General features: G+C 40.1%; 1 protein-coding gene and 1 long non-coding RNA gene across 2 annotated transcripts in view; both read left to right on the top strand.

Moving 5' to 3' along the window:
• Rsf1 (remodeling and spacing factor 1) overlaps positions 1–26014 on the top strand; it is a 102970-nt gene that overhangs the window by 25720 nt on the left and 51236 nt on the right. The window contains exons 2-3 of the mRNA XM_048361097.1: positions 13107–13198; positions 23599–23691. Coding sequence (XP_048217054.1) covers positions 13107–13198; positions 23599–23691 — 185 coding nt within the window. The remainder of the gene's footprint in view (positions 1–13106; positions 13199–23598; positions 23692–26014) is intronic.
• LOC125362314 lies at positions 23730–25192 on the top strand. Its single transcript, XR_007213056.1, has 3 exons — positions 23730–24236; positions 24461–24983; positions 25052–25192. It is a non-coding gene; the product is annotated as an uncharacterized LOC125362314 (long non-coding RNA).

Below are 26014 nucleotides of genomic sequence, written 5' to 3'. Positions count from 1 at the left end.
GTCCCTTAGTGCATTACATTCAGTTATGCTTACTTTTGAATTCTATATGACTGTGTGTTTCTCAACCTTTTTTTTTCATTATCACACCTCAGAAAATTTCAATTTAATTTTAATTTAATTTCTTTCTACAGAGAAAGTAAATGCTAAGAAATAAGCTTTTTGTCAAGAGTGGTTAAATTTTAGAGAAACAAGTCCATTACTTGAGATCTCTTAGACTCCCATTTCCCCCAAGAACCGGTGTTTGTCCAAACCCTAGAAACAGTATTGTCTTCATTGAGAAAATATACTATCATAGGCTGTTTTTTTTCTCCTTTTTGATCCCAGTTGTAGGGCTTGAATTCAGGACCTGGGTGCTGTCCCTGAGCTTTTGTGCTCAAAGCTGTCCCTCTACCACTTGAGCCACAGTTCTATTTTCAGTTAATTGAAGATAAAAGAGTCTCATGGACTTTCCTGCCCGGGCTGGCTTCAAACCACGATCCTCAGATACTGGTCTCCTGAATAGCTAGGATTACAGGAATGAGCTCCTAGCTCAGCCAGACTTGCTTTGGATGTGTGTATTTTTTAATTGTTGTAGCAAAGGTGATGTACAGAGGAGTTACAGTTTGACTTCTGTAGAAGTCAGGTAATGTACATTTTTTTTTTTTTTTTGCTGGTCTAGGAGCTTGAACTCAGGGCCTGAGCACTGTCTCTGAGCCTCTGTGCTCAAGGCCATCACTCTACCCCTTCAGCCACAGCGCCACTCTCAGCCTTTTCTGTACGTGTGGGGCTGGGGAATCAAACCCAGGGCTTCATGCATGCGAAGCAAGTACTCTACCCCTAAGCCATTCCCAGCCCCATTAGTACATTTCTTTTTGGACAGTGTCTCTCCTTTCATCTCTCTCTCCTAGAAATATTTATATTCTTTGAAGCAATTTGGAAGTAAGTGGCTCTTGTAAGTTTGGGTTATTAACAGTGGGTTGTTGGAGGTAGGGTGTGGTGGCCCGTATCTGTCATCTCCGCTACTTGGGAGGCAGAGGTGAGGAGAATCCTGGTTCAAGACTGTCCGTAAGACCGTCCCTGAAAAACAGAGTGAAAAGCCAACGGACTGAGGACTGAGTGGCAGAGCACTTGCTTATTAATAAGCTGCAATCCCTGATTCAGTCCCCAGAGCTGCTCTCGGCCCCTGACAAGGATTAGCATTTGTGGTGGGAGGCCAGAAGGCTGAGGGAAGAACATAAAATAAAAGTTCAAGGAGAGTCTGGTACACAGCACATTCAAACCCAACCTGGATTACACAGTAAGACTCTGTCTCTCTCTTCCCCGAGAACCCCCCCTCCACCCCTGCCAAAAAAAACACACACAAAAATCAGACAAAAAGAAGGGATTGGGGAAAGGTTGTATTGGTAGTATAATGTTGGAAATTAATGCCATTGAATTGTGTGTTTAAAAAGGATGAAAGTTGCAAACTTCAGGTGTTTTATCACAATTCAAAAGTAAATAATACAATATACCAAAAGTTAATGGGTGATATACCTTAAATGAATGAATTGTATGTACTTTACATCTCAGTAGTATGTTCTGTGGATAATAAGAATTTCTGTACCCACAACACCTGTTTTACTAAGTTACATCTTAGAAAGATATAATGCCCCAAGATACATAGATAAACAGGAGTAATCTAAGAGCCCAAACTAGATACGGAGATACACAAAAAGACTAGTTAGGTCTTCTGAACAACTGGCACTGGTAGAACACCTGCATAGCAATCACAGGGCCTTGAGTTTAAACCCTAGCAGCAAACATTGTTAAAGTTTGTTTGGTGCATGACTAATCCTGTCACCTGGGATTTGGACTGTGAAGTCCAAGAGAAAAGAAAAGGAAACATTGGGTTAGAAGGCCAGAAGTCTGGCTCTTAATTGACTCCCATTGGATCTTGTACAATGCACATCACATCATAGGTACTATGTTTTTTAGCCTCTCAGAGGATAAGCTTTTAACCTTGAAGAAGAGTATCAGAGACAGCACAATACCAATAAATTTGACTATATTGCGACTATGAGGATATGCTGTCCTAAATTATGAATGTGGTTAAACTAAAAACTATGGTTCTGCTTCTAAAAATACACAAAAGTTAGCTCATGCCCATCACCTCAGCTGTAGGGTAGGAGGATCAAGGTTTCAGTCAGCTCAGCCTTAAAACTGGAGACTGTATTTGATAAAGCAGAAAAGGGGCTGGGAACATGGCTCAAGTGGTAGAGCATTGATCGCTGGTGCTGGAAATAGAGCAGTAGGCTCCGAATTCCCCTAATTTGTCATGTTTGCTCATACCCTTTCCCTACTCCAGTTTATTCCTCACATGGCAGTCAGAGTGAATTTACCATCGCACCAACCTTTTAAAATTATTTAAAATGTGAAAAATAACAAAAGAGAAAATGTATATGATGACCTTTTATGTACCTATCTCCTAGCTTTAGTAAGGTTTTCTTTCATCTACCACTCGGTCCATCTCTGCTGTTTGCTAGATTATTGTGAAACAGGTTCTAGATATACAGAGTGGTGTTTATTTGTTTGTTTGTTTGTTTTTGCCAGTCCTGGTGCTTGCACTCAGGGCCTGAGCACTGTCCTCTGCTTCTTTTTACTCAAGGCTAGCACTCTGCCACTTGAGCCACAGTGCCACTTCTAGCCATTTTCTGTATATGTGGTGCGGAGAAATCAAATCCAGGGCTTCAGGTATACTAGGCAAGCACTCTTGCCACTAGGCCATATTCCCAGGCCACAGAGTGATCTTTTAAAAACATGAATCATGCAACTTTATTCCTCTTGTGGATTATCATTACATAGAAAATAAAATCCAAACTCTTTGCTTGGTTTAAAGCCTTTATGCCAGTCCTGGGGCTTAAACTCAAAGCCTGGACAACTATCTCTAAGTCCTTGTGCTCAAGGCTAGTTAGTGCTCTGTCACTTGAGCCACAGCTCCATTTCTTGCTTTTTAGTGGTCTCATAGAGGGGCTGGGAATGTGGATTAGTGGTAGAGTGCTTGCCTAGCATGCATGAAGCCCTGGGTTCGATTCCTCAGCACCACATACACAGAAAAAGCCAGAAGTGGCACGGTGGCTCAAGTGATAGAGTGCTAACCTCGAGCTGAAGAGCTCAGGGACAGTGCCCAGGCCCTGAGTTCAAGCCTCACAGTGAGTCATCCTTGTGTTATCTTTAGAAAGACTCAAATCTCACAGACTTTCTTGCCTGTTTTGGCTTCGAACCTTGAGTCTCAGTTCTCAGCCTCCCTAGCTAGAATTTCAAACATGAACCACTGCACCTGGCTTAGAAGCATTTTTGTAAAGATTGAATCATGAGCACTAAGCAAGATTCCACAACATCTTGTATGTTTTCTCTTTACAGCCATACTGGAAACTTCACTGCCCCAGAACTTTTATAAATGCATTTCTTTTTGCCTGGAATGTTTCCCTTGCTTGGATTGTTGTTGGGTTGCATTTTTAAGTTGTGGCTTACCTTTTGATTACCTGTCTTTTTTCGAGAGACACAGTTGCTTGTTAATACATGAAGAGTTTCCATTTTAGTGGCAAAAATGTAAGCAGTTAGTGCATGAAAGTGAAGGGGTGTTTAGTCTTTCATCTTCCCACTGGATTTGAATTATTGGGAAAAGAAGTTGGGGAAAATTCCTTTTCTGTCCTTAGAGTACTCGAGTGTTCTGACAATCCTCCCCATGGTTACTGAGTCAGAGAAAAGATGAAAAGGACATAGAATCCATTGATTGGAGCTAGAGCACAGGTCACTAGAAGCCATTACTTGCACTTCCCTCTTGCTGGGTGCTGGTTGTTTAAGCAAGTACGGGAAGCAGGGAGTGGCCTCTCTAAAGCTGTCACGGGGATGACTCGCTGCATTGCACTCAGGGGCCTTTCTCTCTGGAACAAGCATTTGAGCCACTCCTTCAGGAGACTGGCTTCACACAGAGCTGCAGTGTTCCTGGGGCTCTGTTCCTCTTAATTCTGTTCTCCTTTCTGGGGTCCCACCATTTCCAGACATGTTGACATTTATAGGTCATGATTACTTTCTTTGTAGTAGATAAAATGTTTTTGGTTTTGCTTCTGGTAGAATCTGACCCATATCTGGGCCTTCCTTTACCTGCTGGAACAGCAGCACAACTCTAAGTGGACTGTCAACATTCAGAGTAGAGCAGTCTAAGTCTTGGGTGTATTTTTTCCTCCACAATACTAATGAGCTCAGTGTTTTGTTTTATACTTCCTGGGAAACTACACCATTTCAGATGGTGGTTTGGTTACAGTTTGTGGTCTTGAACCATTTCTTTGCTTTTCAGCAAAGTAGACTGATTAGTCTTTGAAGATAAAGTATGTGACTAGGTGACAGTTATATCAAAGATCTAGTGGCTTATGGGACCAGTCTCTCTATTCTAAGATTTTTTTTTTTTTGCCAGTCCTGCACATTGGACTCAGAGCCTGAGCAGTGTCCCTGGCTTCTTTTTGCTCAAGGCTAGCACTCGGTGACTTGAGCCACAGCGCCACTTCTGGCTTTTTCTATATATGTGGTGCTGAGGAATCGAATCCAGGGCTTCACGTATACAAGACGAGCACTTTACCACTAGGCCATATTCCCAGCCCCCAGTCTCTCTATTCTAAAACTGTGTTCCCCCAATAGTTCTAAAGACAGGGTTTATTCTAGGCTTGTCTTTGTTTCTGAAGTCAGTGTTTTTTGTAACAGTGACTTAGTTGTAAATGTATCTCTGATTATAAGCTTAGAGGAAATTTAAATAAACACTATTGAAGATTAAGGAGAATAATAGTCACGGCTGCCATAATTTTTTGCTATTCAAAGAGCAGAATCTTAAGTAACAGGCTAGAATTGCAGAAGTCATATATTTTTAAGATGTCCATCTGAGTGATGGTGGCTCACACCTGTCAACCCAGCTAGGCAGGAGGCCGAGATCTGAGGATCACAGTTCAAGACCAGCCTGGGCAGGAAAGTCCCATCTCCAATTAATTACAGAGAAAGCTGGAAGTGGCTCTGTGGCTCAAGTGGTAGAGTGCTAGCCTTGAGAAAAAAGAAGCCAGGGACAGTGCTCAGGCCCTGAGTCCAAGCCCCAGGACTGGCAAGAAACAAAACAAAACTGTCAGAATACAAAATTGGGGTAAATGGATAGTATGAATTACCATATGAAATTCAACACGGTCTTCTGTGTCATACCTATATCGTGTGGGCGGGCCCTTCCTGACCCCATAACAAGTGATATCCTTTTCGTTTTGCTTTGTAATCTTTCACCTCCTGAGGCTTGTAAAACAAAGTGACTTCCTAAAGGTTGTGTTTCAGACGTGTGGAAAAAGGGGGCCTGGCACTGATGCTTGGTTCGCACCTGTAATCCTAGCTACTAAGGTGGCTGAGATATGAGGATCATGGTTCAAAGTCAGCCTTGGGCAGGAAACTCAGAGACTCCTTTTTTTCTTCAGCTTTTAAAATTTTTATTGTAATGATGAGGTACAGAGGGGTTCTAGTTATGTAAGTAAGTCAGGTAATGAGTACATTTCCTTTTGAACAGTGACACCCCCTTCCTCATGCCTGGGAGACTCTTACCTCCAATTAACTAGCAGTAAACCAGAAGTGGCACTGTGGCTCAAAGTGGCAAAGCACTGGACTTGAGTGAAAAAGTTTGGAGACAGTGCCTAAGCCGTTCAAGCTCCATGACCGACAAAAAAAAGTGGACAGATCTCAGGTCAATTGGGACAAAAAAAATTTTTTTGGTTGATTAGCAAACAATCTTTTGGAAGTTAATAATTATCCTATGTTTGGAAATGAGACTATTTAGAAAGCATTGTAGGTGACAAGTGGTCCATTTAGAACTTTTCATGTCTTAGAACGATTGTAGTCAGGTGCCCGTGGCCCACATAGTAATTCTAGCTACTGAAGAACCGGAGATCTGAGGATTGCAATTCAAACCAGCACGAGATCCTATCTCCAATTAACCAGCAGAAATAAACCACAACCATACAATTTGATCATAAGGTCATAGATTAATACTTTTTAGCTGCCCTACCCCAAACTATACCCTCTTACCATATGTCCCTGTTTTTTAAAATTTAAATTAATTCAGTATGAATAAAATTAGAAGCTTAGTTTCTTGGGGGGGGCAGGTGGCGGAATGAACCCAGGACTTCATGCATGCTAAATTATGTATTCTGTCATTGAACTGTTCTTCTAACCCTAATTATTATTATTTATTTTTGCCAGTCCTGGGGCTTGGACTTGGGGCCTGAGCACTGTCCCTGGCTTCTTTTTGCTCGAGATGGCAGGCACTCTACCACTTGAGCCACAGCGCCACTTCTGGCTTTTTCTATGTATGTTGTGCTGAGGAATTGAACCCAGGGCTTCATGTATATGAGGCAGTCACCCTACCACTAGGCAGGCCATATTCCCAGCTCCCCTAATTAATTTTCTAATGATATTTTTGCCTTTTAAAAATCAGTTAATAAATTCTGTGCTCCTAGTGCCCTTAAAGATCATTAACTTTAGCCACATACTGGTGGTTCATGCCTGTAATTCTAGCTACTCAGGAGACTGACATTTGAGGATTGTGGTTCAAAGTCAGCGAAAGCAGGACAATCCCCAAGACTCTTATCTCCAATTAACTATAAAAAGCCAGCAGTGGGGGCTGGGGATATGGCCTAGTGGCAAGAGCGCTTGCCTCGTATACATGAAGCCCTGGGTTCAATTCCCCAACACCACATATACAGAAAATGGCCAGAAGTGGCGCTGTGACTCAAGTGGCAGAGTGCTAGCCTTGAGCAAAGAGAAGCCAGGGACATTGCTCAGGCCCTGAGTCCAAGGCCCAGGACTGGCAAAAAAAAAAAAAAAAAAAAGCCAGCAGTGGAACTGTGGCTCAAAATGATAGAGCACAAAAGCTCAGACCTTGAGTTCTTGCCCCAAGAAAGGTGGGGGGTGGGCAAGTCATTAACTTCTCAGTTCTATTTATAACAAAGAACATAAATTTAAACTGTGCATCCCCAATAAGTCCTGTAGTAGCTTTTTAAGAAGTTGTAAGAATATAAAGATATTTCATAATTTCCTTGTGATATAGTGGGCATGTGTGAGAAACTGGTGTGAGAGTCACTAGAAAGAGATGACATTGGTGGTGAGAATGTGGCCCTGTTGGTGTTGGAAAGCCTGCTCCACAGTGAGTTTTGACATTGAAGGATGAATATGATTCACAGCGGAAAAGACAGTATGCTGGAAGGCCTAAAGAAAGCTCACAAAGGGCTGACATGTACTCGGGTGACATTAAATGGGCCAAGGATTTCAATGTAGAAGTGAGAGAAGGGCTGGGGATATGGCCTAGTGGCAAGAGTGCCTGCCTCGGATACACGAGGCCCTAGGTTCGATTCCCCAGCACCACATATACAGAAAATGGCCAGAAGCGGCGCTGTGGCTCAAGTGGCAGAGTGCTAGCCTTGAGCGGGAAGAAGCCAGGGACAGTGTTCAGGCCCTGAGTCCAAGGCCCAGAACTGGCCAAAAAAAAAAAAAAAAAAAGAAGTGAGAGAAAAGGATTGAGAGTTAGAGTGACAATGAATATTGGGCCTGTAAAGGTAGGGTGGGAAATGGTGGGTTTATACAGGTATTTAGGAGCTATAAAATATTTATCACTTGCCCACTCTCCCCACTTCTGTTCAACATAGTGCTGGAATCCCTAGCCATAGCAATACGGCAAGAGGAGGACATCAAAGGGATCCACATCGGCAAGGAAGAAATCAAGTTATCCCTATTCGCAGACGACATGATCTTATACCTGAAGGACCCAAAAAACTCAGTCCCCAAACTAACACCTAATAAACCATTTTGGCAAAGTAGCAGGATACAAAATCCACAAAAGTCAGCAGCTTTTTCTGTACACCAGCAATGTACAAGCAGAAAAGGAAATTATGGAAACAATTCCATTTACAGTAGTCAAAAAAAGAATAAAGTACCTAGGGATCAACCTAACCAAGGATGTGACGGACCTATTTAATGAGAACTATAAAAATCTAATAAGGGAAATCAAAGAAGACACAAGGAGATGGAAAGATCTCCCACGCTCATGGGTAGGCAGAATCAATATAGTGAAAATGGCCATATTGTCCAAAATGTTATACAAATTCAATGCAATCCCTTTCAAAATCCCAGTTACATTCTTCACTGAAATAGAGAAAGCAATCTATAAATTCATATGGAACAGCAAAAGACCTAGAATAGCCAAAGCAATTCTAGGCAAAAAAAAAGCAGTGCAGGAGGTATCACAATACCAGACTTGAAGCTCGACTATAGAGCCATCATAACAAAAACAACCTGGTATTGGTATAAAACAGATCGGAAGACCAATGGATCAGAATTGAAGATCCAGGAATAAAACGGCACTCTTATAGTCAGCTGATATTCAACAAAGGAGCTAAAGACATACAATGGAATAAACAGAGCCTCTTCAACTACTGGTGCTGGGAGAACTGGGCAGCCATATGCAGAAAACTCAAAGTAGACCAAAGCCTATCACCATGCACCAAGATCAACTCAAAATGGATCAAGGACCTCAACATCAGACTTGAATCCTTGAAACTACTGAAGGACAGAGTAGGAAAGACGCTAGAACTTCTAGGCACAGGAAGGAACTTCCTGAATATAGTTCCAGGGGCACTAGAAAGACAGCCAACCATATGGGAAAGGATCTTTACCAGCACAGCATCAGACAAAGGCCTAATATCGGTCGTCTACAGAAAACTAAAAAAACTAAGCCCCTCGAAGCCCAGTAAACCAATTAGGAAATGGGCAAAGGAGCTAAAGAGAGACTTCACAAGAGAAGAGTTCAAAATGGCAAAGAAACATATGAGGAAATGTTGAACATCCCTGGTAGTAAAGGAAATGCAAATAAAAACAACCCTGAGATACTACCTCACCCCAGTTAGAATGGCCTATACTCTGAACTCAGGCAACAACAAATGCTGGAGGGGATGCGGGAAAAGAGGAACCCTTCTCCACTGTTGGTGGGAGTGCAAATTAGTACTACCGCTTTGGAGAACAGTATGGAGATTTCTCAAAAAGTTCAATATAGACCTACCATATGACCCAGCCATACCACTCCTAGGCATCTATCCTGAACAGCAGGTCCCAAGATATTAAAAAGACATTTGCACTTCCATGTTTATCGCTGCACAATTCACAATAGCCAAAATCTGGAATCAACCCAGATGCCCCTCCACAGATGAATGGATCCAAAAAATATGGTACCTATACACAATGGAATCCTACATAGTGATTAGGAATGGTGAAATACTGTTATTTGCAGGGAAATGGTCAGAACTCGAACAAATAATGTTGAGCGAGACAAGCCTAGAACACAGAAAACAAAGGGGCATGATCTCCCTGATATATGACTGTTAAGATGGGGTGACAGGGAGACAATAGAGACCAGGTCTGTGAAACCAAAAACTGCTTGTCAAATGGTATTTCCCACAGGATTGGGTCAGCGACCCAACATTATGTAACTAAAACCAAACAACTACTCAACATATAAAGGTAAAAAATTGACCTCTCAGTGGAATACAATAGCCCAAAATCTATGTATGTACGTTCATATAGGACTACTGTCGACATATTGTCTAATGTCGACATTACATTTAAAGCCCTAGGTGAATTTTCTTTGGTGTAGGCCACGTGGCTACTGTATATGTTCTTGGTACATTGTGTGTTGTATATATGTCTACCTGACCTAGGGAAGGGAAAGAAAAACAGGGTGTAAGATATCACAAGAAATGTACATACTGCCCTACTATGTAACTGTACCCTTTTTGCACAACACCTTGTCAAAAAATTTTTGTTTAATTAATAAATAAATTACAAAAAATAGGGGCTGGGGATATGGCCTAGTGGCAAGAGTGCTCGCCTCGTATACATGATGCCCTCGGTTCGATTCCCCAGCACCACATATATAGAAAACGGCCAGAAGTGGCGCTGTGGCTCAAGTGGCAGAGTGCTAGCCTTGAGCAAAAAGAAGCCAGGGACAGTGCTCAGGCCCTGAGTCCAAGCCCCAGGACTGGCAAAAAAAAAAAAAATTACAAAAAATATTTACCACTGGGAAGTAATACTAGCAGCAATATTTTTGGGAGATTATATTTGGTTTCAGACTTGCCTTGGCTATTTTTCTGAAGTGAGAAAGAAATATCTTTATTCCCTAGAGAAACAGGGAGATAAAGTGCCAGTTTGAGATGTAGGAAGGGAGTTTGAAAGTGACCTTAGTTTCCAAAAATTACAACAGAAATAAAAATGAAGTGGTTTACCTTCAAATAGTGTTTTACTGTTAGAATAGAAACCTCCTTGAAATAATTGATAATGAACAGTTCCTTTTATTACAGATGGGGAAACTGAATGCTTAAAGGACTTGACCACTTGTATAAGTGACAGAGCTAGAAACTGAGCTCATCTTTTTCTTTCTTCTTAACTGTGTTGACATTGACCTCTAGTCAACTGCCTAACCTAGAGTTTCAGTTTCTCATGACACTTTCTATCAATATACAACTAGTCACTTGTTTTATTAATTTTATTCCCCAAACACTTCTTAGATCTATCCACCGTTCTATGTAACAGCACCTCTGCTTTTGTTCAAGGGACTCCTGCCTTTGTGGATTAATGTGTTTCTGAATTCATATCTAATCTATGCCTTGGACACCACTTCCTAAGACAAGGAAATAAAACATTTTATTTCTAAGTCTGACTTGCACTGGGCTCACTCCTGTGATTCTAGCTTCTTGGGAGGCTGAGATATGAGGATCATGGTTCAAAGTCCCGGTGACACTAAACTCCAGTAAACTACTCAAAGAAGCTGAAAGTGGAGCTGTGGCTCAAGTGGTAGAGCATTAGCCTTGAATAAAAGGGATTCAGGTACAGCACCCAGACCCTAAGTTCAACCAGCAAAAAAAAAAAAGAAAAGAAAAGAAAGAAGTCTGACTTACTCCAATTTAGTCATTGGGATAGTTTAAATCCAGAGTTATGTAGTACTTAAACCTTGAAAAATTAAAACTTCTTAGTCTGATCTTATGAGCTCATCTCAATCATGTTAGTGCCTCCAGTTCCATAATTAGTTTTGTTTTTTTAGCTGTTTATATATGCTGTTGTTTATATAAGTAGTACCCTTGTCACACTTTTCTCTACCCCCCCTTCTACCTTATACTTCGGCTTCGGGTGTCTACTCTATTGTCTTTGACCACACTTGCCTTTCTAAACCTTTTCCTCCATCCCCCAATCTCACCACTCAATCTACTCAATTCACAGGTTTATTGAGTGACTATGTTCTACTTGCTAATAACAGTTGCACGGAAATTGACTGAATGCCTGAGTGATTCTATAGTGTAGAATTTGGAGGTAGATACGGCTTCGGTGGAAAATAAAGTCTGAAAGAATGACTGAAAAAGAATGAAGTCATCACATTCCAATGTCTGAGTGTTCTTCAGTTCCACTTTGAACATTTTGGTGGCTAATTGGAGATAAGTCTCATAGACTTTCCTGCCTGGTGGATTTGAACCATGATCTTCAGATCTCACCCTCCTGAATAGCTAGGATGACAGGCATGAGCCACCAACACCCAGCCCCAGGAGAGGTTTATAAAGGCAGACTTGGAGATAGAGTAAGGTAATTTCCCAGAAAATGAAATTTGTGTTTTGCAAGAAAAGTAAGTTTTATCTATGAAGATTGTTGGGCAATGATCTATAGATCTATCTTTTGAGAAGTTTGGCATATCAAATAAAGGATAGTAGCCAGGAGCAGTAGCTCACAACTATAATCCAGAGGCCAAGAGCTGAGGACTGCAGTTCAAAGACAGCCTGGGCAGGAAAGTCTGTGAGGCTCTTATATCCCATGAACTAGCAAAAAGCTAAAAGTGAAGCTGTATCTCCAGTGGTAGAGTGCTAGCCTTCAGCCCAAAAGCTCAGACAGTACAGAGGCCCTGAGGTCAAGCCCCAGCGCGAGCATCAAAAGAACAAACAAAAAGCAGATGAGGATAGAAGAGGAGATTTCTGAAACAAAAACCTCAGAGTCAAGTGGTCAGATATCTACTAACCTTAGGAATTTATATTCCTTGATTCCTTTTAAATTATACGAATCTATGTATTGTCTGAAATATCTGTTGAAACCAGTGTGAGGAGTCAGAAACAATTAGATTAGGGCTGGGAATATGGCCTAGTGGTAAAGTGCTCGCCTTGTATACATGAAGCCCTGGGTTCGATTCCTCAGCATTACATATATAGATAAAAGCCAGAAGTGGCGCTGTGGCTCAAGTGGTAGAGTGCTAGCCTTGAGCAAAAAGAAGCCAGGGACAGTGCTCAGGCCCAGAGTCCATGCCCCAGGTCTGGCAACAAAAACAAACAATAAAGAAACAATTAGATTAGAAATTTTGGATGTGCAATGATATTTACTGTATTACTAAGTAATGAGTAGGACTTTGTATATGCTAGACAAGTAAGCACTCTAGTACTGAGCTATATCTCCAGCCTGAGGTTTTTTTTTTTTTTTTTTTTTTTTTGCCAGTCCTGGGCCTTGGACTCAGGGCCTGAACACTGTCCCTGGCTTCTTTTTGCTCAAGGCTAGCACTCTGCCACTTGAGCCACAGCGCCACTTCTGGCCATATCCCCAGCCCCAGCCTGAGGTTTTATTCTGTAAAATAGGTTTAATTTTTTGGAGGGGGAGCAGTTTTCTGTTCACAGAAAAATTGGGCAGAAAATTCTTATTATTCGCATATGCCTGCTGTTCTGATAAATGTACAACTTCCCCTACCTACACTATGGTGGAACATTGCAGACAGCTGACGAACCTACAGTGACTCTAGCACCATAGTCTGTAGTTTACGTTAGAGGTCATTCCTGATGACGATTTGAAAGAATATGTGAATATTCCTCTTTGTCTTAATAATATGGTTTTCAGGCATTTCTTCCTCTAATTCAGGTTTTTTTAGATTCAGAGAGCTAAACATGCCATCCATGTTGAGAAAGGGAATTAGGGAAAGTTCTCTTTTTTTAAATAACCTGAATGTTTAGAAACAATGCTTGTATTATGCTAGCTAACTATTTTTTCTTCTTCCTTTTAAGTACCAAAAGAATTGGTGGAGCTCCATTTGAAGTTGATGAGAAAGATCGGCAAATCTGTTACAGCGGACAGATGGGAAAAATACTTGATTAAGGTAACTGTAAATCACTTTTATCAGTGAAATAATATTACTCTAGTATAAATAGTTACATCTCATAATATACTTACCTTCTAAAACAGTTTACTTTTGAAAATGGTTTACTTGAAGCAACAAAAATGACTCAAACTTATATTACTAGTGTAATTTAAAGTGTGTGTGGTTTTTGTTTTTTTGGATTTTCTTTTGCCTTTTCCCTGTTACTAAGTCTTAGTCTTGAGTCGTGCTGTTAGGTTTTCCGGTTCTGTCTCTTTTGTGTCCTGGTTGTGTTTTGTGATAGGATTTCACTATGTAACCTAGGCTGAGCTTGAACTTGTAATCCTCCTACCTCAGTCTTCCGAGTGCTGGGATGATTTACAATTGGGCACCACTACAGTTGGCTCTTTCATGCCTAACATGTTGTCATCTTTGTTTGTGATCACTCAATGTGGTAGACCTTGGCCGGAAGACAAAACATCCAAAGTCCATTACGTCAACCTAAAACTAAGCTTGCTAATGAGGATGACCTGAGTAAATCACCTTTAGGTTAGGCCCTGTTGTAAGACAAACCATTTAGTATAAACTTTCTGGAGTTGTATCCACATAACTGATTCAAGCATAATTTTTTTTTTCCAGTCCTGGGCCTTGAACTCATGGCCTGAGCACTGTCCCTGGCTTCTTTTTGCTCAAGGCTAGCACTCTGCCACTTGAGCCACAGCGCCCCTTTGGCCATTTTCTGTATATGTGGTGCTGGGGAATCGAACCCAGAGCCTCATGTATATGAGGCAGGCACTCTTGCCACTAGGCCATATCCCCAGCCCCCAAACATAATTTTTTGTTAATTTAAAAAATATGCTTATATATTTATAATTTCATATCTGTTCTTTTGGGGGAAGGTTTTGAATATAGTATGGTATGTAAAGAGAAACCATGAGGAACAAAAATCGTTTTTATAATAAATATTCTAAGTGCTAATCCAGTTATCTTTTTGTATTACACACTCCTACAAATGAAATAACGTTAAACAGCAATCACTTAACTCTGGTTGCTGGTAGTTCAGAGCAATAATTCTAGCTACTTTGGAGGCTAGGATCTGAAGGTTCCGCTTCAAAGCCAGCCTGGGCAGCCTCTTAAGTTAACCAGCCAAAAGCTAGAGAAGCTGAAGCCTATGTCAGGGAGTACAGGGCCAGCTGTGAGTGAACGAGCTACGCAAAAGGCGGAAGTCCTGGGTTGAAGCACCGGTACTCACATAGCCACATAGACACGCACTCACGCACACACACACACACACACACACACACAATTTTAATCAATGCAATGACCCTCTAGGTCAGGAACTTAGGTCAGTTCCATCATAACGTGGAGATCTACCAATGTCAAGGGAGAGAAAGTAGCTTCTAATATTAAGAGATATTAAGTGAAAAAACTTACTTTGTACAAATTTGAAGCACTGCAAAGTTGGCTCAGCATTTAAAAAATTGATAGGAGATTCTGTGAAAGAAGTCATAATTAAATCTTTGAAATGCCTTAAACTATGAGTGACTGTTAGATATGGCTCAGGATGTTGGGTTGTCGAATAGGAATAGGGACACCCACTCGAAAGGGACTTGGCGAGGCAAATTCTGCTTATGCAGAAGGGTGCAACACCCGCCAGAAGTCCGGTACGCACGCACACAGAGCAGGCAGCCTGCCCCCTTTTTCTCCCCGTCTCACTAGTTAGGTCCATTTGGGGCCTCAGTTCTTTTGGAAGATAGAATTGAGATGACAGGCTTGGATACCGCAAAGACATTTGCACAACTGTGTTTCTTGCTAAACTATTCACAATAGCCAAGTTGTAGAAACAGCCCAGATGCCCTGCAATAGATGGATGGACCCCAAAAATGTGGTACCTGTACACAGTGAGATTTCATAGCCATTAGAAGGAATATTATGTCATTTTCAGGGAAACGGATGGACCTAGAACAAATCAAATCATATTAAGTAAGTCAAGCTCAAAACGGAGCATATCATGTGGAGTATAGATATAAAACATATAGGACTCTAGGCATTCATCCACAGTGAGACTAAAGGAGGATACTCTTTTAAGAGAAAAACACAAAGGCATGTACATCTGATCATATAAAATAATGTGTATCAAAATGAATTCTAGGAAATAGAAATGAGGTTTTTTTCTTGGTTGTGTTTGTTTTCTTTTCTCTGGCTCCTAAGTTAAAAGATTAACTTCTCTATTTGTTGAGAGTTTTCGAGTTCAGACTCTTAAATTTACCATTAGGATAGTTTTTTAATATGCTGTGTTAGGAGTCAAATTATATTCTTTGCATATGGATATCTAGTTATTGTATTGCCATTTGTTGAAAAGACAATTCTTTCCCCTTATTGAATTACTTTGGCATCTTTGTAAAATTTGACTAATATTGATAGCTTGTTTCTGAAATCAACCTCCTCAGTATGTACTGTATTCTTCCGTACCAAATTACTGTTTCTGGTTCCTTGGTTCTTTGTGAACAAATAAAATAGTCCTTTTTCCTATAGTTTTCCTCTCTCTCTTATTCTATCACTTGTATTTCCTCTACAGTTTTATTCTCTAACATTGGTGTTTACTTAGTGTGCATCAGGACTTGGGTGCTGTACCTGAGCTTTTTTTTTTTTTTGCCAGTCTTGGGACTTGAACTCATGGCCTGGTCACTGTCCCTGTACTTCTTTTTGCTCAAGGCTATCACTCCATCACTTGAGTCTCGTTGCCACTTCTAGTTTTTTCTGTTTATGTGGTACTGAGGAATCAAACCCAGGGCTTCACACATGCTAGGCAAGCACTCTACCACTAAGCCACATTCCAGGCCTACCTGAGAATTTTTGCTCACAACTAGAGCTCTGCCACTTGAGCTATAAGTCCATTCCCGGCTTTTTGTTGGTTAGAGAGGAGAGTCTCATGGACTTTCTACCTAGGCTGCCTTTGAACTGTGATTCTCAGATCTCAGCCTCCTGCGTAGCTAAGATTACAGGTGTGAGCCACTAAGTCTTGGCTGAAATTGTGTTTATTTTTAAAATGAAGCTCCTACCCTTGAACTCAGGACCTGGGTGCTGTACTTGAACCACAGCTCCACATTTAGCTTTTCCTGGTTAGTGGGCAGTAAAGCGTCTCAGCTTTTCCTGCCCGGGCTGGCTTCGTCATCCTCAGGTGTCAGGTCCCTGAGTAGCTAGGGTTAGAGGCGCCAGCCACTGGCACACAGCTTGTGTTTACTTTTAAAGTCTCTCATCATAAGAATCAAAACTCTGTGACAGGGGGCTGGGGATATAGCCTAGTGGCAAGAGTGCCTGCCTCGGATACACGAGGCCCTAGGTTCGATTCCCCAGCACCATATATACAGAAAATGGCGAGAAGCGGCGCTGTGGCTCAAGTGGCAGGGTGCTAGCCTTGAGCAAAAAGAAGCCAGGGACAGTGCTCAGGCTCTGAGTCCAAGGCCCACGACTGGCCAAAAAAAAAAAAAAAAAAAACAACTCTGTGACAGGCTTTTTGTCAGTCTTCAAAATAGTTTTAGGACCTAACGAAGTCCCTTACACACAGCTGTCACTCAATAAATTGTTGCTAATTCTGTTACCAGATGAATGTATACAATGCTTTTCCTAGAGGCACCTTTAATAACATAAGATAATATACATTGTTCTCTAATTTTTCTGTATCTTCCCCTTACTTTATACACTCCTACATACTAAATTGCAAATTCTGTGGGATTAGGGGTGTATACAGTTTTCAATATTTTGCTATCAAATGCTATATACCTTAAACAACATACAAAATCAAATGCTATGGGGCTGGGAATATGGCTTAGTGGTAGAGTGCTTGCCTAGCATGCATGAAGTCCTGGGTTCAATTCCTCAGCATCACATAAACAGAAAGGGCCGGAAGTGGCACTATGGCTCAAGTGGCAGAGCTAGCCTTGAGCAAAAGGAAGCCAGAGTGCTCAGGCCCTGAGTTCAGGCCCAGGACTGGCAAAAAAAAAATTGCAGATATTGAAATAGATTAAATTCATACTAATGTCAGATGTCAGTTTTTAGTATCCAGTATAATTTTTTTTTTTGTTGTTATTATTTTTGCTTTTTTTTTTTGGTGCAGGTCTTGGGGTTGAACTCTGCCAGATTGCTGTCTCTGAGCATTTTTGCTCAAGGCTAGGGATCTATCACTTGAGCCAGATCTCCACTTCTGGCTTTGGTACTAAATTGGAGATAGGAGTGTCAAAGACTTTCTTTCCTGAGGTGGCCACAAATCTTGGGCCTTAGATCTCAGCCTCCTAAATAGCTAGGAGTACAGGTGTGAGCTACCAGTGCCTAGTTACTTTGGGTTTTCTACGAGTAATTTCGTAGGTAATTTTAGCTTGCTGTTTGGTGTCTTCAGTGTTTGGCCCATCAGTGATTTTAGAGGTCTTCAAAGAAATATAATCCATTTTAGTGCAGTTGTTGATTTTAAGAGGTGCCTAATTCTAAGAAATGTTAAAATATATAAGCAGATATGCTTCTTAAATAAGCAACGAGTAATCTACTTCACATATTCTGGACTTCTGCATATTTTTCGATTTTTTTTGACTGCTTTAAAAGTGTTGCTATGCAGATTTATGTACAAGTTTTTTTCTTTGCTGTATTTCTCTAGTTGCTAAGTATTGGGAAGTCTGTGTTCAAGTTTTAGAGGAACTGTCACATTTTCTACCAGAAATTTTTAGTGTACTAATTTCCTCATAAGATGCTTTATCAATAATGATGAAAGCTAATATTTAAAAGCTTACTTAGATACCATGCCATTTTACATGTATTATTATTTACTCTGTGGCCTGGATCATAGACAGGTAAGTTACATCCAAGGTCACATAGATTATAAATTAAGAAAGTAAGGATTGAAAATAAGTCTAATACAATAATGTTAGCATAATTGCTAAAATATTTATTATGAAGCATTTTCACATTCTTTTTAACCTTGTAAAATGTTTTGTTTTGTTTCATTTTTTTTTGTCAGTCCTAGGTCTTGAACTCAGGGCCTGGGTACAGTACCTGAGCTTCTTTCGTCCAAGGCTAGCACTCTACCAGTTGAGCCACAGCGCCACTTCTTGCTTTTTCTGTTTATATGGTACTGAGGAATCGGCCCAAGGCTTTGTGCATGTTAGGCAAGCACTCTACCACTATGCCACATTCCCAGTCCTAGAATGTTTCTTAAAGAACACCATTTAGCCAGGTGCCAGAGGCTCACACCTGTAATCGTAGTTCTTCAGGAAGCTGAGACCTGAGGATCATGGTTCCAAGCCAGCCTGGGCAGAAAAGTCACGTTGTTGGGATTCTGCAGTATTAAATATCAATACTAAATTACCCGAGAAATCACTTTCTTTGTTTAGTAATTTATTTTTTATTTGATAGTACTGGAGTTTGAACACAGTCTCTCACAATTGTTAGGTTCTCTACTTCTTGAGTAATACAGAATAATTTGGGGGGATATTTTCCCCCTAAAATATTGCTGGAATTCATTCAGAAAATGATATCAACTTGGCCGAAATTATTTATACTTGTGGGTTTAGAAATGTTGAGTTACATTTTCCTTAGCTTTCTATGGAATGTCTATGACTTCCAGTAGTCCAGTGAATTGTTTTATAATATATCTAAGTGCTTCCTCATAGAGAATGATATACTAATACCTTAATTATGACCGGAAAAATTTTTATGTGAAGATTCCCATTTAGGTAGGCATCAGACATGTGTTTCTCCTAGAGTTTTTGTGGAATTGTAACCCCTTTGTACAACTATTTATGAAGAATCAAATTGTTTTAAAGATCTGCCACAGGTATGTGCTCAGGAAGCATACTCACAAGGAATAATACCAGTGTTTTAAAAGAAATTACATTAAAATAGCAACTTAAACTTGTTCCTCACTGCTTTTGCCAAACACATATACCTGACAAGTAAAAGCGAAATCTTAAAAAAAAAAACAAAAACAACTTTTGCTCAGTATAGGGGGGCACTGGTGGCTCACGCCTGTCATCCTAGCTACTCAGGAGGCTGAGATCTGAGGGTCTCAGTTCAAAGCCAGCCCAGGCAGGAAAATTTGTGAGACTTATCTTCAATTAACCACCAGAAATCTGGAAGTGGCGCTGTGGCTCAAGTGGTAGAGTGCTAGCCTTGAGCAAAAAGAGCTCAGGGATAGCACCCAGGCCCAGAGTTCAAGCCCTATGACCAACAGGGAAAAAATTAATAAAAGGTTTTGGAAATCTTTTGAAAATGACTGTTGTGCTCATGCAAATTTTATTTTATTCTTGACTGAACTGAACTGGGAGACTACAAGGTAGCTGGACGCTGGTGGCTCGCCCCTTTAATCCTACCTCCTGAGATCTAAGGATCCTGGTTCAAAGCCAGCCCAGGCAGGAAAGGCCATGGGACTCTTATCTCCAGTTAGCCACTAGAAAACTGGAAGTGGCACTACGGCTCAAAGTGGTAGAGTACTAGCCTTGAACAAAAGAACTCAGTGTCAGCACCCAGGCCCTGAATTCACGCCCCGTGATTGGTGGTGGGGGTGTGGGGAGGATTTTATTGAGTACTCACTGTAGGGTCTTTCTCGTTTTCGTTTTTAGTCGCACTGGCATTTGAACGCAGGGTTTGTGCTCTGCAGGTGCTTTTTCACTTGAGCTGTATCTCTAGCCCATATATTTTACTACATACAACAATTTCCAAAATGCTATAGATAGCCTACTTAATGCCATATACAAAAATGTACTTACAGTTGATAAATAATATAGATATAAGGCATAAATCTGTGACATTCTTGGAAGAAACAACAATAAGACAATCTTTGGGAGCTTGGATTTAGCATTAATATGATAGATATGACAACAAAGGATTGAGCCACCAAAGAAAAAATAGGTCATGTACACTTCATCATAACCAAGAGCTTTTGTGCATCAGAGTATTTGTATGAAGAAAGTAGAAAAGAACCTGTAGAAAAAGATAGGTGATGTTGTAAATTGTATACCTTGCATCATATAACTGGAGCAGGAGTTTATTTTCCAAAATATATAAATAACAGCTAAAACTCAGCAACAGTAAGAACCTAGTTCAAAATCGGATAATGAATTTGTATAGGCATTTCTGCAAAGAAGATATACAAAGGATAATAATACGCATATCAAAAGATGTTCAACATCATTAGTCATAAGGAAAATGTAATTCTAAACTACAATTATATGCCACTTTATACCCAACAGGATAACAATTAAATGTAAGGAGTATGGTATGGAGATGGGGAAATTGAAACCCTCTATATTCTCTATGGAAATGTGATACAGTACACCTGCTAATCGTAGATTTGCCATATGACCTAGACGTTTCACTCATAGGCATATTCAGATACTTTATACCAGTGTTTATATGTCATTACTTATTTTAGCCACAAGAGGGAAACAAATAGTATTCATCAGTAGGTGACTGAGTGTTGCATTAAAGACTATGTTTTAATAAAAATACTATACCAAATGAGAAAATAAACAGACACAAAAGGGACAGATATTTTGTGATTCTAATTACACAAGCTATCTTGAATTGGATTTGACAATCCAGAGACCAAAAGTAGATTTAAAAGTGCTTTGAGACGCGAGAAGAGTTTATGGCTGAAGAATGTCTGTTTGGGGTTATGCGTTGGTGTCTTATGCCTGTGATTGTAACTACACAGGAAAGCGGAGTGTCGAGGGTTGAGATTTGAAGTCCTCCCTGGCAGAAAAGTCAGATTAGAAAAAGAAACTTCATTTCCAGTAAAAAGCCACACTAAAGGTGTGGCTTAAGTGAGCAAGCAGGATGAATAAATACAAGGTGTTGAGTTCAAGGCACAGTACTGGCAAGGAACAAAGAGAATTTCTTTGTAAGTGATGTAGTAAGAATTGATGATGACGACCAAAATTTTGTATATACTTAAATTGCCAGTGAAATAATTTTGTATTATACATTCATGGTAAATACATATATATGCATATAAATTTATGGTGCATATGTTTACCAGAAGGAATTTTTGGTGCTATGGAAAGGAAATTCATCTAGATTTATCAAGAATCTTTGGGCTGGGGATATAGCCTAGTGGCAAGAGTGCCTGCCTCGGATACACGAGGCCCTAGGTTCGATTCCCCAGCACCACATACACAGAAAACGGCCAGAAGCGGTGCTGTGGCTCAAGTGGCAGAGTGCTAACCTTGAGCGGGAAGAAGCCAGGGACAATGCTCAGGCCCTGAGTCCAAGGCCCAGGACTGGCCAAAAAAAAAAGAATCTTAGGCTCCAACATATTCAGTGTCATAGTAGGTACATAGTGTAGCAATAAAAAACTTTTAGTATAATGTACAATTAATTCCCCAGAAAAATAGAAGTAGGTAATTAAAGCAAATTAATTTTATTTACATCATAGACATGCTTCATCTGTGTATCTGAAACTAGGTGTTGTGAAATATTTATGTACATTTTTGGTAATTTCTGACCTACTTCTTACCATCTCTTAAACTAAATTCCAGTTTCTGTTCTATCTTGTCTTAGTGGTGATTTTTCTGGAATAGTTTTTGGTCTGTGTTTATGTAATGAAGCTATGACATAGCAAGTATATGATAGGCACATACTCTTTCACTTACCACAAAATCTGCATTTAACAAAAGACTAATCTGAAATTGAAACAGGTATTTGATCCAACAAAGACATCCTAGTAGGGAGAGCCCGGATTTGAATTTCAGTCTATATTATTTTAAACTACTATGTCTGTTTGTATTTACACTGCTTCTAGGTTATTCATAGAACATATTACTTGAAAAAGCTGCTTTCCAATCACATACTCTTTGCATCTGGGGTGCGTTATTATGGGCTAATAAAATGTATGAAAATAAAATAGCTCTATAGAGGTTTTATTTTTTTTATTTTTATTTTATTTTATTTTTTGCCAGTCCTGGGGCTTGGACTCAGGGCCTGAGCACTGTCCCTGGCTTCTTCCCGCTCAAGGCTAGCACTCTGCCACCTGAGCCACAGCGCCACTTCTGGCCGTTTTCTGTGTATGTGGTGCTGGGGAATCGAACCTAGGGCCTCGTGTATCCGAGGCAGGCACTCTTGCCACTAGGCTATATCCCCAGCCCTAGAGGTTTTATTTTTTTGGAAGTCTAAGTTATATGTTTTCAGCATAACTTTTCCTTGAAGAAAAGAGTTCCCTGAAAGATTGCAAAATTGACATTATTATTTATTATTTTTGATGTAGCATAGATGTATAGTATAAAGTAGTTTCTTTGTTACCTTGCCATGCACTGTCACAGTACACTTTGAAAAATTCCCCTCAGGAGGTTGGAGGTATGGCTCGGGTGATAGAGCACCAGCCAGTGGTCAAAACATCAGATACTGAGTTCAAGTACCAGTCTGGTGGTGGGGGAGAAAAAGAAAAGGTCACCTCAGAACTGGCACTTTTATGTGTATGCTGGTACTGGGGCTTGAACTCAGGACCTGTACTCTCACTTGCCTTTCTTGCTAGTGTATATAGGGAGTAAGCACCCTGTCTTGATTGCAAAACATTTTTTATTATTCTAAAAAGAAATTTCTTCCTATTAGGACTCACTGTTCCTTTGCCTTATTCCTTGGCAACTACTAATATATTTTCTGTGGATTTTATTATTTGAAACATTTTGTCTACAGAGAATCTATAGAATCATGTGTTTACTCATTTTGTGTATGTGTGGTGTTGGGGATCAAATCTAGAGTTTTATTCTTGCTAGACATGTGACTGAGTAAAACTCCATTAAATAGATTTTTGTTTTGTTTAGTGGAAATTTGAGTTGTTTTTACCTTCCGTTATCTGTGCTGTTGGGGTAAAATGTTTTAGATCTTGGTCTTTTAGCTTTTGATGCAGTCACTTTAGGGTCTAACCTGTGTAGTCCTTTCAATAAATTTTCCTTTTACTCTGTGTGTCTCAGGTTACCCCTCTTCTTTTCCCTCTCCATCTCTTCTCTCTCTCTACCTACATCCCTTAACACCCCCCCCTTAATTAGTCTACATTTTAGAGTATAATTGAGTTGGACAGCTGTTTCATGTAAATTCTCTCCTTTGTAAATATATATTATTAGCAAGAACATTTAGCTTAATATTAGAAGGCTAACAATATTGTGTTAGCAAGCCAGAGAGAATAAGTGGAGAGAGAAAGCATCCATGCAAGTGATAGGAAGACATGGGGTTGGGGGGCGGAATCTAGGCCAAAATGTGCCCTTCAAAAGCATACCCTAGGGACCTACTTCTTCAAACCAGTCCCACCTTCTAAATGTTCCACCATCTTCCAATACTCCCCCAAGCAGACTTTGAGAGCCAAGAGCGGTCCCAGGATATTCCAAATCCATACTAGTAAAAGTTGTGTTTTTATATCACATGTTGATTTTCTCTGACAGATATGCCAAGAGTTTAACAGCACCTGGGCATGGGAGATGGAGAAGAAGGGCTATCTCGAAATGAGTGTGGACTGCAAACTAGCACTCTTAAAGGTAATAAATATATTGTTTGTTACAGTTATTTTTAATTCAAGTTTTCGCTTTTGATTACTTACTAGATTATAAAATAAGTGAAAAGTAGACATTATTATTGTTTGAGATGGAGGACAATAGATTCTTTTCCTCTTTACTGTTCAGTGACTGAAAACAGTTGTTTGTTGTGTTTTAAAATTGTCCTCAAAACATAATGAATTGGAATTATTTCTGCTTGTTAAGAGCATTAATAGAATGGGCAAGCAATTGCCTTAAACTCCATTTACCCACTGTTTTCAGCTTTGATGTTCCTTGCTATATTATTCTAAACAAGATGTATTGAACTGGCAATTCAATAGTAATTTGATTACTAGTAATTTGATATTGTTTTTGAGATGACTAAGGGCATGCCATTGTATATGAATAAAATATACAAAAGCACTTGACTAAAATGGATCATCTCAATATGGGCTTGTTTTCAAGTTTGAGTTTTCCTTTTTTCTCCCTATTTCCTAATTAGTAATTAGCCAGCATAATAGAGGAGAAAATATGCTTTGTGAAAAAATGTACCAGTAGGGGCTGGGGATAGGGCCTAGTGGCAAGAGCGCTTGCCTCGTATACATGAGGCCCTGGGTTCAATTCCCCAGCACCACATATACAGAAAATGGCCAGAAGTGGCGCTGTGGCTCAAGTGGCAGAGTGCTAGCCTTGAGCGGGAAGAAGCCAGGGGCAGTGATCAGGCCCTGAGTCCAAGGCCCAGGACTGGCCAAAAAAAAAAAAAAAAAAAAAGTACCAATAAATTCACTACTTGTAAAATTTGCAGTACTTCATACCTAGACTTCTCATTCAAAGAACCTCAAGTTATTTATGATGGCTCTAAAAATATGTCAGTGTGTTTGTGTTAGAGATAGGATATGACTATGACTATAACCACAGAGATAGTCACAGCTGTTCCTTTAGTGTTACGCATGAATACATGTTAACTGTTGCTATAGGCTATCTGAAAGTTTCCAGACGCCTATAGGAAACCTTAGGCTTCTGAGGGGCTCTCTTCACTCGGCATTTTTATCTTTAGCATGTCCAACGTTCTTTTATTTTATGTTATTATTTATTTGTTTGAAATGGGATCTAACTATGTTGGCGGCCGGCCTCAAACTTGGGGCCACAAGAGATCCTTCTGCTCCAGGCTCCAGAGTACCAGAAAAAAATATTACTGACATTTTGTTAATATCACTTCAAAACAAAAAGTACAAAGATTTCTCAGAAATTGTTAAGATGGAACCACCGAGTGATGTAGCAATCCCACTGGTTAGGTGTGTAGTCTACAGAAATGGAATTGTTAGGTCAGATAGTCATGTTTACTCTATTGTTCACCGGTTAGGTGTGTAGTCTACAGAAATGGAATTGTTAGGTCAGATAGTCATGTTTACTCTATTGTTTACTGCAGCACTGATCTCACGATGGAATCAAATCTAAGTTGAGTACAAATGAGTAGATCGAACATGGTATGTGGGGCTGGGAATATGGCCTAGTGGCAAGAGTGGCTTGCCTCACATACATGAAGCCCTGGGTTCAATTCTTCAGCACCACATATATAGAAAATGGCCAGAAGTGTCCCTGTGGCTCAAGTGCCAGAGTGCTAGCCTTGAAGCCAGGGACCTTGCTCAGGCCCTGAGTTCAAGGCCCAGGACTGGCAAAAATTAAAAAAAAAAAACCACACATGGTATGTATGCATAGTGGAATATTATTGAACTTTTTATTAAAAAAAGAAGTAAATCCTGTTACTCCTTGGTAAACCTGGACAACATTATGTTAAGTGAAATAAGCCAAACACAAGTACCTCATTTAATATTGTAAAACAATATTTCACATGGTTGTGACCATCAGGGTTAGGGTGGTGGTCAGATTGGAGAGGTTCTAGTCTAACTTTCAAAATTTGCACTAGACAGAAGAGCTATTATACCAGATTGTAGCTAATTACAGTATATTACATACTTGGAAACTGCTAATTTTGAAGGTCTTTTCTCACCATAAAAATATGTACATGTGGGCTGGGAATGTGGCCTAGTGGTAGAGTGCTTGCCTAGCATGCACGAAGCCCTGAGTTCAATTCCTCAGTTCCACATAAACAGAAAGAGCCAGAAGTGGTGCTGTGGCTCAAGTGGTAGAGTGCTACCCTTGAGCAAAAAGAAGCCAGGGACAGTGCTCGGGCCCTGAGTCCAAGCCCCAGGAGAGGCAAAAAACAACAACAACAACAAAAGTATGTACATGAGGCAGTAGTTGTGTTAACTAGTTTGATTTGTCAATTCTACATGATCAATGACTCTTTGTATCAAAACCTATT

The sequence above is a fragment of the Perognathus longimembris genome, chromosome 13, assembly GCF_023159225.1.
Source record: "Perognathus longimembris pacificus isolate PPM17 chromosome 13, ASM2315922v1, whole genome shotgun sequence".
Lineage (NCBI taxonomy): Eukaryota > Metazoa > Chordata > Mammalia > Rodentia > Heteromyidae > Perognathus > Perognathus longimembris.
The sequence above is the reverse complement of the archived record's forward strand: the minus strand, read 5'-3'. Positions and strand labels throughout refer to the sequence as shown.